Below are 19,697 nucleotides of genomic sequence, written 5' to 3'. Positions count from 1 at the left end.
ACCAGGTTATATCCCTTCTTAATTCCTTCATAGAATTTACCACAATCTAGAATTGCTTTTTTTATTTACTTGTTTACTTGTTAATTTTCTCTCTCTTACTAAAATGTTAACTCTGTGGGTGCACAGACTATGTCTGCCCTATTTACAGTTGTACGCTCAGACACAGCACAGCGTCTCAAAGACTTAAGACTAAAAAAGTGTTGACTGACTGAATAAATAAATGGAACTCCAATGTAGAGCCCAATGACGAATAATCATGTCACCTTTCAAATGCTGAAGATACCCACCCACACACATGTACATGGACACAATGGGCATGCCTCCATTCATACTTGCATACTTTATACATATGCTTTGTCCATGTGCATCCATACATACTAAAATACAAACAGAGAAAGACAGACAGACAGATAGATGGATAGATTTAGATGAGAAACATTTTATCCGCATTTCCATTTTTCTGTTACTTTTGTTTTGCTGACTACATATGTTATCTTCAAACAGAAATTAATATTTCATGTTAAATACTGGATTTCACATACGAACACTCCTACTTATCTTACCAGAATCAATTCTAGCTTGTCTTCGGGCAGCACATTCTTCAATTCGAAGTTTTGGTATTCCCTCTGCTACGGCTTTGGCCATTCCACCCATTTCTTCAATTTCATTAATGAGCTAAGAAAAACAGTTTAATAAAATGAGAAGAGAATACAAAACTATTTTCATAAAATATTCAGATTTAGGTTACATAATTACTAATATTGAATTATTTCAGTGGTAAATTTAATGATTTATAAGAATTAACATCACAGTCATTAATTAGAACCAAACCAGCCAGGGCCAATTCTACTTTTTATTTGAGCAGCAGAGTAATGGTATAACTCCATCTTTATTGACACTGCCAGGAACCACGTAAACCTTCAATCACAGCCTCAGGTATAAATGAAATGGTGGAAAAGGGGTGGTGGAATAGTACCTGACAGCAGAAAGGAAGAAGGTCAATTGCACTTTCTTTTTCTTTAATATATTTTTTTTAATTTCAGAGAGAAAGGGAGAAGGAGAGATAGAAACATCAGTGATGAGAATCATTGATTGGCTGCCTCCTGCATGCCCCCTACAGGGAATCAAGCCGGCAACCTGGGCATGTGCTCTTGACCAGAACTGAACCTGGGACCCTTCAGTCCACAGACAGACACTATCCACTGAGCCAAACTGGCTAGGGCAAATACACACATATTTTTTAAATTACATTTCAGTTTCGAATACTAGAAAGTCAAATCTAAAATTCTTTTCCATCAAACATTTTTAATCTTCAGATAAATCTATAAATGATTTGATTTATAAATCAAAACATCTATAAATCTGTATAAACCTGTAAATCTTGAAAACAAAGTTTAAAGAGACTAAACTGACCTTCAAAGCAGCATCATACACATCATTTGTGAGAGATTCCATCATATATGAACCGCCCCACGGATCAGCTACTTTGGGAATCCCAGATTCTTCTTGAATGATTATTTGTGTGTTCCTGGCAATTCGAGCACTTTTCACAGTGGGCAAACCCAAGGCTTCATCAAAAGAATTTGTGTGCAAAGATTGAGTCCCTCCAAAGACCGCTGCCATTGCTTCCACTGTGGTACGAATAATGTTATTGTAAGGATCCTAAAATAGTTAATGAGAAAAAAATGGCAACAGTTGAGATATATAGATATAGATAGATATAGATATATAGATATAGATATAGATATAGAGATATATCTACATTAGGCTTCTGAATATCAAATAAATTTAGACAGATTAGTAAATGAGCCAGACTTAGAATTAAGAGTCAAAGTGTCTAGTCCAGCCGTGAGCAAACTATGGCCCGCGGGCCGGATCCGGCCCATTTGAAATGAATAAAACTAAAAAAAAAGAAAGACCGTACCCTTTTATGTAATGATGTTTACTTTGAATTTATATTAGTTCACACAAACACTCCATCCATGCTTTTGTTCCGGCCTTCCGGTCCAGTTTAAGAACCCACTGTGGCCCTTGAGTCAAAAAGTTTGCCCTCCCCTGGTCTAGTGTGTAAACACTAAAAATATTGCCTCTTATAATCCCTGAAATATTAAATATTTGTTGTTTTTACTTTTGTATTCCTTACTCTTCTGTAAGTGTATCATAACTGTACACCTGTCTACTTAGATTATAACATCCTTCATTTCATAATTCACTATCTCCTAATTATTTTGTATACCTTGAGTATCTGCCACAAGATGTACCTAAAACAGGCCCTCAATAAAGGAGTTATTGTGCTCCTAGTTGTGATTTGGGCAAGTCACTGAACCTTTCTGGACTTTAATTTCCTTAGCTGTAAAAATGAGTTTAAGACAAATACAATTATTAAAGTTCCTTCCAATCCTGAAGTCTATATTTCTCCATTTATAATGACATGAAGTTATATTTAATATGGAGCAAATTCATTTTATTCACTTTTAAATATATAAAAACAATCTAACTCCAAAGCTATAAATTATTTTAAAATTTATCAAAAAAACTTTATAAAGAAAAACGCATATAAAAAAGACTACCATAAAAATTTTAATAGAATGAAATTAAATTACCCAAGTGATGATAATTTTTAAATGCTCTATCTGCATGCACGCTTACTTAAACATACAACTATAATAAATAAATATATATAATCAATTTATTTTTTTTAAATATATTTTATTGATTTTTTACAGAGAGGAAGGGAGAGGGATAGAGAGTTAGAAACATTGATGAGAAACATCAATTCAGCTGCCTCCTGCACACTCCCTACTGGAGATATGCCCGCAACCAAGGTACATGCCCTTGACCAGAATCGAACCTGGGATCCCTCAGTCTGCAGGCCGATGATCTATCCACTGAGCCAAACCGGTTTGGGCATATATAATCAATTTAATTAGACAGTTTTATGTTATGAATTTTCACCCTTAAAATTATTTAAAACAATAGCATTAAATTATGATTTATACTTCTTCCTCACCACATTTTTTCCCTTTTAAAAGTAAAACATATGCCCTGGCTGGTTTGGCTCAGTGGATGGGGCGTCAGCTTGCAGCCTGAAGGGTCCTGGGTTTGATTCCAGTCAAGGGCACATGCCCGGGTTATGGGCTTGATCCCCAGTAGTGGGTGTGCAGGAGGCAACCGATCAATGATTCTCATAATTGATGTTTCTATCTCTCTCTCCCTCTCCCTTTCTCTCTGAAATCAATAAAAAATATTTTTTAAATAAAAATAAATAAATAAAAGTAAAACATGTAAGCTGATTTAAATAATTTTATATTGTTAACCACTAGAGGGAGACAATTTTATTTATTTTAATATGTGTAAAAATAAACAAGTATGAATGTGTTAAGTATGAATTATGCTTCAGATTAATAATTATTTTCAAATATTAGCAGATAGGTTCTTAAATCTATTTCCTGATTGTGTCGTGTTTCTTACAAGAAAACATATGGCTTTGTTAAAATTCTACACTTTAAATTATGTGCATACCTGCTCAGTAAGTGACCATCCTGATGTCTGACAATGTGCTCTTAGAAGAAGGGATTTAGAGTTCTTAGGCTGAAAGATTTTCTCAATTAAGTGAGCCCAGAGTCTTCTCCCAGCTCTCATTTTTGCTATTTCCATGTAGAAGTTCATCCCAATTCCCCAGAAGAAAGACAGCCTAAAATAGTAATATTAAGTCCAGAATTTGATTATAGTTAACAATATAAAATGGAAAATAATATGAGTTGTATCACACACTAAAAACAATGTCAGATTTTAATTTCACAACTTAATTTATATTAAAATCAAGCATATGTACTTTAGTAACTTTAAACCTAACATATAGAAGTACAGTTTTATGAATGCAGAAGAAATGGCTGTGATTATTTGCTTCAGGTAAAAATTAATTCACTTTACAACTGTGCTGTTGATTTTTTAGGAAAAAAAAGTTCTCTTGTGTCCTTACAGAATTATTCACTACACACACACCTACACACACACACACCTACACACACACACACACACACACAGATATTTTTTAAGAATATCCAAAGGCAGGGGTCACTTACAAAGGGACTAAAACTACAAGCTTGATTGTTTGAATAGGAATTTAAGTTTTTTTAAAAGAATGACTATCTAGGCATATTCTTGGTTTAGGCATATATTTTTCCAATTATTCCCAACCTACTACTCCCTTCTACATTGTGAGCTGTACACATTTCAGTTACTTGCCTGAGTCTAAGAGCACAAAGGTTGTGAACCCCTATATAAAACAAGGTGAACCTGAAGTAAAGAAACTAAGACACAATAAAAATTCTTGATATACACTTGGAAGTTTTAGTTTTTATTTTTTGTTTTATTTTTATTGAATGTATTGGGGTGATACTGGTTAATAAAATTATATGGGGTTCAGGTGTGCATTTCTATAATACGTCATCTATATATTATATTGTGTGTTCACCACCCCAAGCCAAGTCTACTGCCCTCACCATTTACCCCTCCTATATCCTCTTCTACCTCTCCCCACTGCGCTTTTCTTCTGGTAATCACCATACTGTTGTCTTTGTCTATGAGTTGTCTGTTTGTTTGTTTTTGTTTTTTATTTCACCTAGCTGGAAGTTCTTAACAGCAGTTCTCAAATATTTTGGTCTCAGGCTCCCTTTAACTCTTAAAAATTACTAAAGAAAATTTGTTTATTTGGATAATATCTATCAATATTTTACATATTAATTCATTTAGAAATAACAAATCCAACATATTAACATAAGTAACATTTTTATTAAAAAATAATACTTTTCTAAAACAAAACATTGTAAGAGTCACTGATCTACATTTTTGCAAATCTCTTTAATGTGTGGCTCCAGGAAAATAGCTGGAGTCACATATCTGCTTCTCATTTAACCTGTTACATCACATATCAGGTAGTCTTTGAAAACTACTGCATACTCTTGAGAGAATCAAAGTGAAAATAGCAAATTCTTAATATAATCATGAAATCCCTTTTGACCTCTAAAACCCAGGAAAGTGTTTTAATGACTCCCAGGAGTCCTTGGACCACACTTTGAGAACTGCTGTCGTAATAAGTATGCAACAATCCCTCATATGAGCATTCACTAGTCTGTAAACTCTTTCAGGGCAGAAGCCATATTTTTCACATGCTACATTCCTAGTGCTTGGCCCAGAGCAAACCTTAGCATGTTATTGCTCATCAGACTGATTTTGATCTCCATATTTAAATGCTTCATAAACTTCTTTTAAGTCTGTTCATGTTGTCATACAATTTTATTAACAAGGTGTTTGAAAGAAAATTTTCAATAGCACTGGCATTCCAAATTTATAAGTGCACCAGATGAAAAACTAAAATGTAATAGGTGACTCCTGTACTTTAAACTTTCATTGAAAAAATAAAAACAAATCTATCTTAAGCATGATATTCACATTTTAATATTATTTGTCAAAACGTGCCACTTAATTGTATTCTCTGAATATCACAGGAGACAAGATTCTTATTTACCAAGAAGTATAGTCAAACTTTATTCTGTTTTTAATTATGAACAGTATTGACTTATTCTCTCATTAATACTCTGATAAAACAATAGAATATAGTATAACACATATACAAATTCATTTTACCAATATATTTTGCTGTGTGTACTCATAAAATAGTCCTATGCATTTTCTTAATGTTGAGGCAATATCCGAGTTTAATTTACTCACCTTGGTGCAAATTCATCAATTGTCAGGCCAGCTTGGATTCCAGTTCTACAGTACTCCAACCCATCTGCTATAGTATAGGCCAGTTCCAAGATGGCATCTGCTCCTGCTTCCTGCATATGGTATCCACTGATTGAAATTGAATTAAATTTTGGCATGTGCTACATAAAATAAAATCAAAACACAACACTGAATAAAAATATTAAAAGGTTCTATTAAATCTATTTTATAAGACAATATTATTTTTAAATGATGTTCAACTCAGATATACTAAGTAACTTAGCTTATAATATTAACTGAAAATATTTAATGATAACTTTGTTACATTTAATTCACTTGCCAATTTAAATGACTGATCCAATGAACCTTTAACACCATCACCTTTATTTTTTTTTTAATATATTTTATTGATTTTTTACAGAGAGGAAGGGAGAGGGAGAGGGATAGAGAGTTAGAAACATCGATGAGAGAAAAACATCGATCAGCTGCCTCCTGCACACTCCCTACTGGGGATGTGCCCGCAACCAAGGTACATGTCCATGACCGGAATCAAACCTGGGACTCTTGAGTCCGCAGGCCGACGCTCTATCCACTGAGCCAAACCGGCTAGGGCAACACCATCACCTTTAACACCAAAAATTTAAACTTCAAAATTAGCTGGCTGAGGTCAGGAATGTAACCTTTGCCCTGAGAACTGAATAAAGACATCTTTAATTCAAAACCAATGACTTTAACCTCATAAGAGGTCCTAAGACCTCATAACTTTGGGCTAATCTGCTGAAGATGTATAAATTTAATTGTTATTTACTTGTTACTAATTATCTTACTTGAATGAAGTCATTGAACATGAGTAAGTACACAATATAGAAACAAACAGGAAAATTATTCAACCCCAAGTACTACATATTGAAACAAAACAGGATAAAATCAATGGCAAAAATCAAAGATTTCAGTTTAATTTACTGAGATATTTAATGCTATGCATATCTCAGACAGATTCTTTCTACCATAATCACTAAGAAAACAGCATTTCCACTATCCTAAAATTTCATGTTAGATAAGATGCATATCACACATATTCTCAAGAGCCAAAAAATTATTATCCTTCCCAAAAATTAATCAAACAAAAAATAATAAAAACGAAGTGACCAGGAAGATAACTAACTGGAAGTCACAGTGGTTAAGAACATGGGCTCTGGAATCAGAGTGCTCAAATCCTAGCTGTCACTTAACGAGCCATGAGACTGACTGCAGGCAAGTTTCTTGACCTTGTTATTCCTGCATTTCCTAAAGTATAAACTACAGATAATGATTGTGCCTTCCTCATGAAGTTGTTGTAGGATTAAATGAAATGATTCATCTAAACCACTTAGTATTATGTCAGTGCACAGTAAGCACACAAAAAATTAGTTGGCCTAGCCGGTGCTCAGTGGTTAGAACGTCAGCCTGTGGACTAAAGGGTCTCGGTCATGTGCGATAGGCAACCAATCGATGTGTCTCTCTCTCTGTCTCTCCACCTCCCTTCCACTCTCTCTAAAATCAATGGAAAAAATACCCTCGGGTAAGAATTAACAACAACAAAAAATTAGTTGTTCTAGCATATCATGTGGATTATCTGTATTTTACTTTGCAAATATTTTATTTATAACTAACTAAAAGCTCTTTAAAATTTTCCATCACAAAAGCAATAAGGGACTTGAATTCCATGGAAGATACTACTTGAGTATACTGGGAATTTACAAATAAGAAGCAAGGAAAAAAACATGTGCTTCTCTACCAAGAGGAGTTTTTAGTAGCAGGATTTCTTTAATAATAATAAAAATACTGGACTATTGAAATATTATTCAGCCTTAAAAAGGGAGGATAGTCTAACACATGCTACAACATGGATGCTCCATGAGGACATTATGCTAAATGAAATGAGCCAGTCGTACAAAGATAAATACTATATGGTTCCCTTTATATGTGGTGCTTAGTCAAATTCATAAAGATTAAAAAGTAGAATGGTCGTTGTGAGGAAGGAGGGGATAATGGAAAGTTAGTACTTAGATGCAGAGTTTCAGTTTTGCAAGATTAAGAGTTCTGTAGATGAATGGTGGTGATGGCTGCAAAACAATGTGAACGTACTTAATACCACTGACAATACACTTAAAAATTATTAAGATGGTAAATTTTATGGTATGTGTACTCTGCCACGATTAGAAATTTTTAAGGAATAATACGAAAGTTTACAGTTTACAAGCACTTTAATACAACATTATTTGATTAATATCTGAAACTGGCACTTTTATCATTTTTAGGAAGAACTATATATAAAGCAATTTTGAGCTTGTAGAGGACATTAGGATCTTTTACAAGGTGAAATGTACAAGTATGGCAGCACCCACTGCTATATTCTCCACTCTCCTATAATACCTGAACTATAAATTCAGAGTGCCAATGTCCAGAACTGCACTTCCAATCTTCCCTCACTACTGGTGTGTGTCCATTGAGGCATACAAGTAGAAATTTGGTTTGTTCCTTCTGGAAGTTTACCTTTTATGAGATAAGCCGGGTCCCTCTCTTCATACAAACACACCTGGCCCCTGAGCTGGCACACTAACAACAGAGGAGAAGCCAGATGAAAGGAAACTGGAACCCTATGACTGTGATGGTTTCTGACACCCCACCTCACTACTTCTACATGAAAGAGAACTGCCTCCTATTTAGTTTAAGACACTACTTTTTGTATATCTGGGTTTGTCATATGCTATCCTCCTGGGCATGTGTTCTTGACATTGAAAAGGGTGATAGAAATGTACAATTCTATACAGTATCATTTTCATAGACAGATGAAATCTATAAAAATAAGTAAAACTGCAAAGTGTCAAGGCTAAATCTCAAAAGAGAACATGCCCTAACCAGTTTGGCTCAGTGGATAGAGCATTGGCCTGCGGGCTCAAGGGTCCCAGGTTCGATTCCGGTCATGGACATGTACCTTGGTTGCGGGCACATCCGCAGTAGGGAGTGTGCAGGAGGCAGCTGATCGATGTTTCTCTCTCATTGATGTTTCTAACTTTCTATCCCTCTCCCTCTCCCTTCCTCTCTGTAAAAAATCAATAAAATATATTTTTTTAAAAAAAGAGGAGAATATGCAATACTTGTAAGAGTTCTGAGATAATAGCAATTCTAAGAGGTGAAAGAGATACAGATTTGATGGTGGGAGTGAGATTTGTCCTTTACTATGAAACAGTGGTCTAACTTTAAGGTTGGTGAGGAAAAGGAGAGGACTGCTATCAAGAAACAAAGTGAGCCTGGCTGGTGCTGCTCATCGACCCAGGAACCAAGAGGTCACAGTTCAATTCCCGGTCAGGGCACATGCCCAGGTTTTGGGCTCGATCCCCAGTACAAGGTGTGCAGGAGGCAGTTGATCAATGATGTTTCTCTCATCGATGTTTCTATCTCTCTATCCCTCTCCCTTCCTCTCTCTCTAAAAATCAATAAAAACATTTTTTAAAATGCTTAAATTATATATTTTTTAAAAAGAAGCAAAGTGAGAATGATGGGGGGAAATAAATATATGAATTATCCAAAGGGAAATTAAGAAACTAGGTTTCCTGTGGAGGTACTGCTGTTAATATAGAACATTACAAGGGCTTATTTTCCCACCACTCTGATTGAGAAAGATGAACCTAATTCAGGGGTGAAATATTAGGAGACTCATTGTAGTTGCAGATATAAATGATACCTTTTAATCCAGCAATTTCCAATCTTTTTCATCTCATGGCACACATGAACTACTAAAATACTGCAGCACACCAAAAAATATATATTTTGCTGATCTAACAAAAAAAATAGCTACATTTTTTTATTCATTCACACCAGATGGCCATTGTTCTACTGGCTGTTGTCATTTTCTTATTTGACAATCTAAGGTAAAAGAGATCAATGCCTGTAACTAAATAGTCAGGTATTGCATGTTTTAAAAATTCTTGCAGCACACCAGTGTATCCTGGATAGAGTGGTTGAAAACTGCTGTTCTAATCCAATTTTAGCAGAAATAAAGCTGATACTTTGATTCCCATCTGTCTGACACCCGTGTCTATTCAAAAGTGAAGAAATGAAGAAGTATAAATTATGGGCCCTCTCTGATTATAAAAATTTTAGTAATAAAGAAAATACAGTAAATGTCTAGTGTCCAGATTTCTACAGCTAATGACAGACCATAACATTAGTACATGAAAGACAAAAAAAAAAAAAAAAGAAAAGAAAAAGAAACTAACAACACACATACACAAAAACTAAACAAGACAAAAAACCCCACATCTGACTTTATACTACAATAAGTGTTACTTAGTCAGTTACTGAATTCAAATTAGGTTATGGTATTTTATAAAAATCCCTACATTCACAGAACTACAGAAAAACCTATAATAAACACAAAGGATACCTGTGCTGTATATTGGAAGATGTCAGCAATAATTTTCATGGATGGTTCTGGAGGAAAAATATAAGTATTTCTGACCATAAACTCCTTTAGTATATCATTTTGGATCGTACCAGTAAGTTTCTCTTTAGGTACACCTTGCTCTTCTCCAGTTACTATAAAATTTGCAAGAACTGGAATAACTGCTCCATTCATGGTCATGGAAACTGACATTTTTTCTAAAGGAATTCCGTCAAAAAGAATTTTTGTATCTTCCACACTGTCAATTGCAACTCCAGCCATTCCAACATCGCCACGGACTCTAGGGTTGTCTGAATCATAGCCACGATGTGTTGCCAGATCAAAGGCAACTGATAATCCCTGTTGGCCAGCTAAATATATAAAGAAAACATAATGTCAGATTAAAGAGTGTGGCATATAAATTAACTGATTTTCCTATCACTAGTAAGTGTTGATTCATCTCATCATAGTACACTTTTATAACAAACATTTTTATGTTTGTAAATGTCAAAACAAATTTAAGTAGATATTTTATTTCCTAAGGCAGTCAGTTGTTTCCCATGTGCTAAAATGCACAAATTGAGTTCCAGACCTCACTATCAGAATGAAAGAAACAAAACAAAACACCTCATTTATGTTACGTCCATTTGTGGATTTTTTGTATCCTAACCATTTTTGATAGAAATATGTTGATGATTCATGTCAAGATTTGGCTGTTTATACATAGTTAACAGTATTTAGTATTTCTATGCTCACTTATTTTTTTTCATTTAATATGGTCATTACAGGATGTCTTGGCTATTCAAATATTCTGGGAAACTATGAAAATCATGTGAAAAGCTGAAATATTCTACACTAAATATAAGTTCAGTCCTCTATGGCCAATACAAAGTTATAGACTCTCAAGTCCAGCATTCAAACAATATGACTTTATAACAGATGAGAAAGAAGAAATAGTAAATATGATTTTCAGAGAATGAATGCCAGATTGCACTGAATATATTTATACCACATTATTATTTATTACTTTCTTTAGACATCACTTAATCCCTTTTAGCCTCCAATTCCTACCCTAAAATAATGTTTATTAAAACTTTTCAAAGACAAAGCCAATGTCTCTTTTCTTCTTAGAATTTCACTTCACCTAATTTCTTTTACACAATGTGCATGGAAGTGTTTTTTGCTTTCAAGAACTGAGTATTTTGCCCTGACCAGTTTGGCTCAGTGGATAGAACATCGGCCTGCGGGCTCAAGGGTCCCAGGTTCGATTCCAGTCAAGGGCATGTACCTTGGTTGCAGGCACATCCCCAGTAGGGGGCGTGCAGGAGGCAGCTGATCAATGTTTCTCATCGATGTTTCTGACTCTCTAGCCCTCTCCCTTCCTCTCTGTAAAAAATCAATAAAATATATTTTTTTAAAAAAAGAACTGAGTATTTTATTCTGGCTCACCTATCCTCTGACCATGGAAGTTGAAAACCATTCATTGTTTTCAGAATACAATCTAAACTACAAAATTATAAAATAACTATTATCTTTACAGAGATTAGCCAACCTCCCCTCAAAAAGAAACCAAGATGAGAAAGTGTATGTTTGATCATAAATATTATATCTCATTAAAATCTCACCCTTAATATTGTCCTTATAGAACTTATTGCTCTCTTCCACAGTGCTGAAGCCAGCATACTGGCGGATGGTCCAGGGCCTAAAGGTGTACATGGTGGGATATGGTCCACGTGTGAATGGCTTCACTCCTGGAAGTTCTTCAGGTGAGTCCTTGGTATCCCTGCTGGAATATAAGGGCTTTATGGAGATCCCTTCTGGGGTGTGCCATATTAGGTCTTCTGGATTTTTGCCTTTCAGCTGCTTTTTAGCCAGGGCAGCCCATTCTGGGTGAAGGGGTTGTTTTTGATGTAGAAGTCGCTGCCATATAAGTCTGGAGCCTGATGACTCTTTTAGTTGCTTCAGATGATGAGGTGAAAGCAAAACAAGCCGAGTCTTAGCCCTCAACATGATGGAGCATGGAAAACACCCAACAGAATCAAAAACTGATCTAGAAAAAGAGCACAGGGTATATTTATTTACAAGAGAAAGGCAAAATGGGAGCTATTAGTGAGAAAAGAGAAGGAAGAAGGTATATTAGTGTGATTTTATCTCTTCTTCTTTTCTGTTTCCTGTATCTGATAGTTTATAACTGGCCCGTCTTCTCACAACTACTATTATTGTTCTAGTCGTCTTCCTCAATAGCCTCGTAGCTGATTTTACTAACCAGTCTTGGCCCCTCTAATTTATTCTACACACTGACAGCGGAGCAAATATGAAGTCACACTGCTCTTAAAGATTTTTCAAAGGCTCTGCATTGTAGAGAGGATATAGTATATAGCATCTTCATTGATTCTTTTCATTCAAAAGGTTTTCATTTAACACTTATTTAATGACAGGCATTGTGTTGGCGGCTGGATAAAAAGTGGTAAGGAAGACAAACAGGCATTTAAGGCCTTCATGACCTGCTTGCCTCTCAGACTCATCTCTGCCTTTTTCCTCAATCTGTATTCTATAGGTACTGGATTACCCACAGTTCCCTGTATATGTCAAAGTTCTTTGATTTGTTCTTGCTCTCCCACCTGACTGGAATGTTCTTATTTGGCTAATTCAGCTAAGATATCATCTCTAATATACAGGGCTTTCTATGGGCCCAGCACTGCTTTAAGAACTTTATACATAAAGTACCAATTTTAATTTTCACAACACTAAGAAATAGGTACTAATATTATTACAGACAAGGAAACTGAGGCACAAAAGAGCCAGCATTTGAATCTAGGCAGTCCCATTTCAAAGGCCTTGAATTGAACTAATATACTCACAGCCTCTGCTTGAATCCACAAGCTGGGCTAAATGGCCTCTTCAGTAATCTATAGAACTCCGTTTTCTTATTTATACATCTACTAGTGGTTCAGTGCACGAATTTGTGCACATTGAAAGGAAATTAATTAGAAGAAATATATTGATGTCGCTATTCACCCTTTCTCTATAATAGAAATGTCAACCAAATTCACAATTGACAATGACAGATCAAAATACATGCGTGCGATTGGCACCAGCGAGAGCTTTTTACTAGTATGTATCGCACATGCACGAGTCAACTTAGCCTTTTATAGATATAGAACAGACTTGCTTAATTAGACCTGCTTTCTGATTTAGATAAACTTTTTCCAGCCCAGTGAAGTACCCCAACTTCTCTTTCAGGTAATTGTCAGCAACACATCAGTAAATATCAACATGAAGTAGATTATTATTATAGATCACGAAGGGAGAACAATGGGTAAAATATTTAACTGCAGTAGTGTTTGACTATATTCTGCGCAGTGAGAAAACCTGAAGTCATTTTCAAGGTTCACCATTTCTTACTTCTTTTCAGTCGGGTCAAGGTTCTAAGCTTTCTAAATCTCCATTTTCTGGCTAATGAAAAGAAAATAGGATTCCACTGAGTCTCCTGTCTACTCCAGGACTTCTGTGAGGATCAAATGAGATGAGACCCAGGAAAACGCTTCACAGATATTTGGTTACAGTATAAAGTGTTTCCACCTGGCTAAAGTCTTCCTGGGCTGAAGAAACTGCAAGGAGGCTAGGGAGAGGAAGCCGGGGGTTGCTACTTGATGTCATTACCCAGACGGAGGGAAGGACACTTAGCATATTAGCCTTTTATATAGACAGACCATCTCCCATGTGACAACATATTAGAATACTATCTTTTATGCTTCTATAAAATGCATTTATTTATGTAAGATACATTTGTTATCTACATAAAATACATGTCTATAAAATCATATATACATCTCTCTATATATAGGGGTTGGCAAAAGAAGGTTTATAGTTGTATGAATATCCTATAAAATAAAGAGGTGATAGGCAAATTGACCCTCACACCCTCACAAGATGGCTGTCTACGACCAGCCCAGCAGGAGGGTTAGTGACGGACGACCAAACGACTGAACAAGCAGGCTGCATAGGGCGACCAGGCCGGCAGGGGGGTTAGTGAGGGACGACCAAACAACTGAACAGCAGGCTGTGTGGGGTAACCAGGCCTGTGGGGAGGCCATGAAGGGGGACCAGGCTGGCAGGGGGAACCATTAGGGGCAACCAGGCCAGCAGGGGGGCAGTTGGGGGAGACCAGGCCAGTTTGGGAGAGGGGCAGTTAGGAGCAACCAGTCTGGCATGCAGAGGCAGTGAGGGCAATCAGGCCAGCAGTGGGGGGCAGTTAGGGACGACCAGGCAGGCAGGCAGGTGAGCAATTAGGAACCAGCAGTCCAGGACTGTAAGAGGGATGTCCCCCAAGGGGTCCCGTATTGGAGAGGGTGCAGGCTGGGCTGAGGGGACCCCCCATGCACAAATTTCATGCACTGGGCCTCTAATACACACACACACACACACACACACACACACATTTCTTCTCTGCTAGTCTATACTATACACTGGTCTGACATTAGAACTACATATTCCTTATAACTAGCACAGAGTCTTACATTAGGTATCTAATTCCCATTAAGTCCAATTTCATCATTTCACTATGTAGAAATTTAGGTCCACAGAAATCCTATATAATAAAAGGCATGCAAATTAACTGTCCCTCCGCTACGCTCAAGCCATGCCCAAAGCCATGCCCACAAGCCAATGAGTGAGTATGCAAATTAACCCAACAAAGTTGGCGGGTAATTTGCATACACAGAGCAGAGTGGGAGACCCGGCAGCTTGGGGGTACGTGGCTCCCTTGGGGGTACGTGGCTCCCTTGGTCACCAGACGGAGAGCAGAGCAGGAGAGCCGAGGCTTGGGGGGACGTGGCTCCCTCGGTTGGGGAAAACCCAGAGCGTGGGGAGCACCAGGAATCATACTTCTGATGGCAGCCCCAGGACCGGATGCAGAAGCCCAGAGTGCAGGGAGCACCAGGAATGCTGGGAATCGTAGTTCTGGTGGCAGACAGATCTCCTAGATCAGGGGTCCTCAACCTACAGCCCGTGGGCCACATACAAATACAAATATTGTATTTGTTCCCGTTTTGTTTTTTTACTTCAAAATAAGATATGTGCAGTGTGCATAGGAATTTGTTCATATATTTTTTTTTTAAACTACAGTCCGGCCCTCCAACGGTCTGAGGGACAGTGAACTGGCCCCATGTTTAAAAAGTTTGAGGACCCCTGTCCTAGACACTAGAGCAGTGGTTCTCAACCTTCCTAATGCCGCGACCCTTTAATACAGTTCCTCATGTTGTGGTGATCCCCAATTTCATTGTTACAAATTGAATATAATTAAAGCATAGTGATTAATCACAAAAGCAATATGTAATTATATATGTGTTTTCCAATGGTCTTAGGCGACCCCTGTGAAAGGGTCATTCGACCCCAAAGGGGTCGCAATCCACAGGTTGAGAACCACTGATCTAGAGCAAAGTGAGCCTGGAGCAAGCTACTGTTGAGGTGGGGGATGGAGGGAAAGCAAAGGCGAGAGACATAAGTAAAATCAGAGTGTCTAGGAAAAATTAAAGGGAAGGTATCCTAAAACTCCCAGGAAATCTCCACCAATGAAGCAAAGAAAAAAAAATGCCTCTATTATTCTGTGAGCAACAAACCAAACTGGGCTGGGAGTCTCAGACAATTCACTCATATGATTGCAAAGACAGAAACTCCCGGATTGGAGAGGGCTCCCCTGAGGGCTCCCAGATTGGAGAGGGTGCAGGTCGGGCTGAGGGACCCCTCCTCCACCACCACCTTCCCCCCCAGTGCACGAATCTTCATGCATCGGGCCTCTAGTAAAGAAATAAAATAGCTTGATCAAAATTCCACAAAGCAGTAAACTATTTATCTGAATTGCTACTTGTTAGAACCTAGTATTTTAAAATATTCTGATATGCAAATTTTATAATATATCCATCATGCCATATTGTTTTATAATAGGTAAGTTAAGAAGTAATGTGAGCCCTGACCGGTTTGGCTCAGTGGATAGAGCGTCGGCCTGCGGACTGAAGGGTCCCAGGTTCAATTCCAGTCAAGGGCATGTACCTTGGTTGTGGACATATCCCCAGTGGGGGGTTTGCAGGAGGCAGCTGATCGATGTTTCTCTCTCATCAATGTTTCTAACTCTCTATCCCTCTCCCTTCCTCTCTGTAAAAATTTAATAAAGTATATTTTTTTAAAAAAAGAAGTAATGTGAGCTTAAAATTCTAGTTTCCATATCATTTCTTACTATAGTAAAGCTTAAAAGAAAATAAAAATACCCAACTTTTATTAGAGGGTTGTGAAACAAAACACATAAACCACTTATGGGAATATTAGTTGCTTTAACCACTTCAGAAAACAAACTGGAAATATGTACAAGAAGTTTCAGAAATGATACTGCCATTCCACTGAGGAACATCACTTCTAGGAAAGTTACTACATAAAATATGTGTTCCCTCTAGCTTTACTTGTAATAAAGAAGATTTAGAAAGATAATCAACAACATAGGAATGAATAATTATAGCAAAATACAAATGATAGAATTTTATGTAGCCATAAAAATGTATTTAAAAAATCGCCAAAACTAATCTTTGATGTTAGAAGGGAGGAGAATAGTTACTCATAGTGGCTAGTACAGAAAGAGCGAGAGAGGAGTTTTTGAGGCGGTCTTGACTTGAATGCTGATTATATAGATGTATTCAGTTTGTGGAAATTTGTCAAACTGTACAATTACTGCATGTGCACTTACATCCTATATAATAAAAGGGTAATATGCAAATTGACTGAATAGTGGAACAACCAGTCACTATGATGCACACTGACCACCAGGGGGCAGATGCTCAATGCAGGGACTGTCCCCTGGTGGCCACTGCGCTCCCACAGGGGGAATGCCGCTCAGCCAGAAGCTGGGCGGATGGCTGGTGAGCACAGTGGCTCGCCTCCGCGGCAGCGCTAAGGATGCCCAACTGAAGCTTAGGTCCACTCCCTACAGCCATCAGTAGGACATACCCCAAGGGTTCCTGGACTGCAAAAGGGCACAAGCCGGGCTAAGTCCACAAATGTTGTGCACTGGGTCTCTAGTGTAAATATATTATACATAGGTCAAAATTTTAAATATGTTATACATAGTCTCTTTAAAAAGGAGATAGGCTCAAAAAGTATCAAGTGAAAGAATCAGGATAAAAAATTGTAAATACAATATGTTCAACTAGCTAAAAATATATAAAATCTAATGGAAATACAACAAAAACAATTCCCAGTTTTTAAATTTTTAAATATATTTTTATTGATTTCAGAGAGGAAGGAAGAGGAAGAGAGAGAAACATCAATGCTGAGAGATAATCATTGATTGGCTGCCTTGTGCACACCCCCAATTGGGGATGGAGGCCCAACCCGACATGTGCCTCTACCTGGTACCAAAACGTGACCTCCTGGTTCCCATGCAACATTCAACCACTGAGTCACACTGGCCAGACCCATTTTAAAAGCTATTATGATTTTTAATTTATGAAATCCACGGGATCTTTGTCATCCATCTAACAAGCCACACACTTACATGTATTAGCTTCAAAAGTGGGTGAGAAGAATAATTAAGTTATAACTAAACCATTAGTGTAATCTATATATATTCTATATATATATAAGCCTAAGCAACCAGATGACCAGACAGTAGCTATGACATGCACTGACCACCAGGGGGAAGATGCTCAACACAGGAGCTGCCCCCTGGTGGTCAGTGCTCTCCCACAGTGGGAGCGCTGCTCAGCTGACCCATGGGTGCCAGACGCCGAGCTCATGGCTGCCAAGAGCAGCTGCAGTGGTGCAAGCCTCTCCTGCCTCTGTGGCAGTGCTACTGAGCAGCGGCAGGTGCAGTGGGGCCAGAATGAGTGGGAGTGGCACTGGCCATGCTCGGGCTCCTCCCAGGCCGCCTGCTGCTTCACGCACTACTACGGGGGATGTCAGACTGCCGGTTTCAGCCCAATCCCCGCAGGCCAGGCTGAGGGACCCCACCAATGCATGAATCTGTGCATCGGGCCTCTAGTAATGATATAAAAAGTAATTTGAAAACTGTCTTGAGACTAGACTGTAGACAGGAAATATCACACTTCACACAAAATAATCATGCGCTTTCTTAAACCTGAACAAATGATTAAAAAAAAACCCTACAAAACTTACTTCCTAAAAATCACATGGCAAATTGGTACAGGCTGGAAATAAATATCATCTATAATAATAAAATCATAATATGCTAATTAGACCAGCCAGCCGAACGACCTTCCAGACGTCATTCCAGATGAAGCCACAGTGGCGGCGGTCAAGGCAGAGGCGGTCAGGGGCGATCAGGCAGGCAGGCAGGCCGTTAAGGGTGATCAGGCAGGCAGGCAGAGTGGTTAGGGGCAATCAGGCAGGCAGAGTGGTTAGGGGCATCAGGCAGGCAGAGTGGTTAGGGGCAATCAGGCAGGCAGAGTGGTTAGGGGCATCAGGCAGGCAGGTGAGTGGTTAGGGGTGATCAGGCAGGCAGGTGAGCAGTTAGGAGCCAGTGGTCCTGGATTGTGAGAGGGATGTCCAACTTCCAGTTTAGGCCTGATCCCGCAGGGATCCCTGTGGGATCAAGCTTAAACACCAGCAGTCGGACATCCCCAGAGGGGTCCCAGATTGCAAGAGGGTGCAGGCCAGGCTGAGAGATCCCTCCACTCCCATGCACGAATTTCATGCACCAGGCCTCTAGTTTTTAGATAAGCACACAACTACTGCTGATGGCAACAGGACTTCGAAATTTTCTCAGACCCATCAAGAGAGGCTTCGAATCAAGCACGTGTTGCTCAGTGGTTGAGTGAGGACCCATGAACCAGCAGGTCACGGTTGGATTCCCAGTTAGGGCACATGCCAAGTTGCCAGCTGGATCTCCAATAGGGGGCGTGCAGGAGACAGCCGATAAATGATTCTCTTTCATCATTGATGTTTCTATCTCTCTCCACTCCCTTCCTCTCTGAAATCAATAAAAACATTTTTTAAAGAGAAGCTTCAAGCATTCAAAGAAGCAACTTGCAAAGCAAATAACCTTCAAGTTTTGGCTTTTTACATGTAGCTCCGCATTAATATTTCAATAATTAGTCACCTCTGCCCTGCCAGCAATGGCTCAGTGGTTGAGCGTGGACCTATGGACCAGCGGGTCACGGTTGCTGGCTCCATCCCCAGTAGGGGGCATGCAGGAGGCAGCTGACAAACGATTCTCTCTCATTGATGTTTCTCTCCTCCTCCTCCTTTCCTCTCTGAAATCAATAAAAATACTTAAAAGAAGAAAAAAAAAAAAGAACCAACCAACTTCCACTGTTCAGCAAATTTGGATTGGAGATGACAACCTAGAACATGCATATTAAATATTAGCATAAATAAATCATTAAACATAACATATGGGGGGGGGAACCATCAAGTGATCTAAAACCACACATACACTATCCACGTTTTCGACCTTCTGATATAATGTTCTTTCTAGATAGAACGGAGAACAAGTTAGTAATTTACAATTTTACGTCAATTTAGATCTGACTTT

General features: G+C 38.2%; 1 protein-coding gene across 1 annotated transcript in view; it reads right to left on the bottom strand.

The window, feature by feature from the left end:
* Positions 1 to 19,697, bottom strand: part of MMUT (methylmalonyl-CoA mutase) — a 39,077-nt gene that overhangs the window by 18,785 nt on the left and 595 nt on the right. Inside the window, exons 2-7 of the mRNA XM_081094684.1 lie at positions 11,782 to 12,206; positions 10,160 to 10,527; positions 5,734 to 5,891; positions 3,523 to 3,694; positions 1,414 to 1,662; positions 564 to 675 (exon numbers count right to left, since the gene is read on the bottom strand). Of these exons, the coding sequence (XP_080950810.1) occupies positions 564 to 675; positions 1,414 to 1,662; positions 3,523 to 3,694; positions 5,734 to 5,891; positions 10,160 to 10,527; positions 11,782 to 12,166 (1,444 nt within the window). The 5' untranslated portion in view covers positions 12,167 to 12,206. The remainder of the gene's footprint in view (positions 1 to 563; positions 676 to 1,413; positions 1,663 to 3,522; positions 3,695 to 5,733; positions 5,892 to 10,159; positions 10,528 to 11,781; positions 12,207 to 19,697) is intronic.

This window comes from Myotis nattereri (genome assembly GCF_964212035.1).
Source record: "Myotis nattereri genome assembly, chromosome: 6".
Lineage (NCBI taxonomy): Eukaryota > Metazoa > Chordata > Mammalia > Chiroptera > Vespertilionidae > Myotis > Myotis nattereri.
Note: the sequence above shows the minus strand (reverse complement) of the source record. Positions and strands in the feature narration are given on the sequence as shown.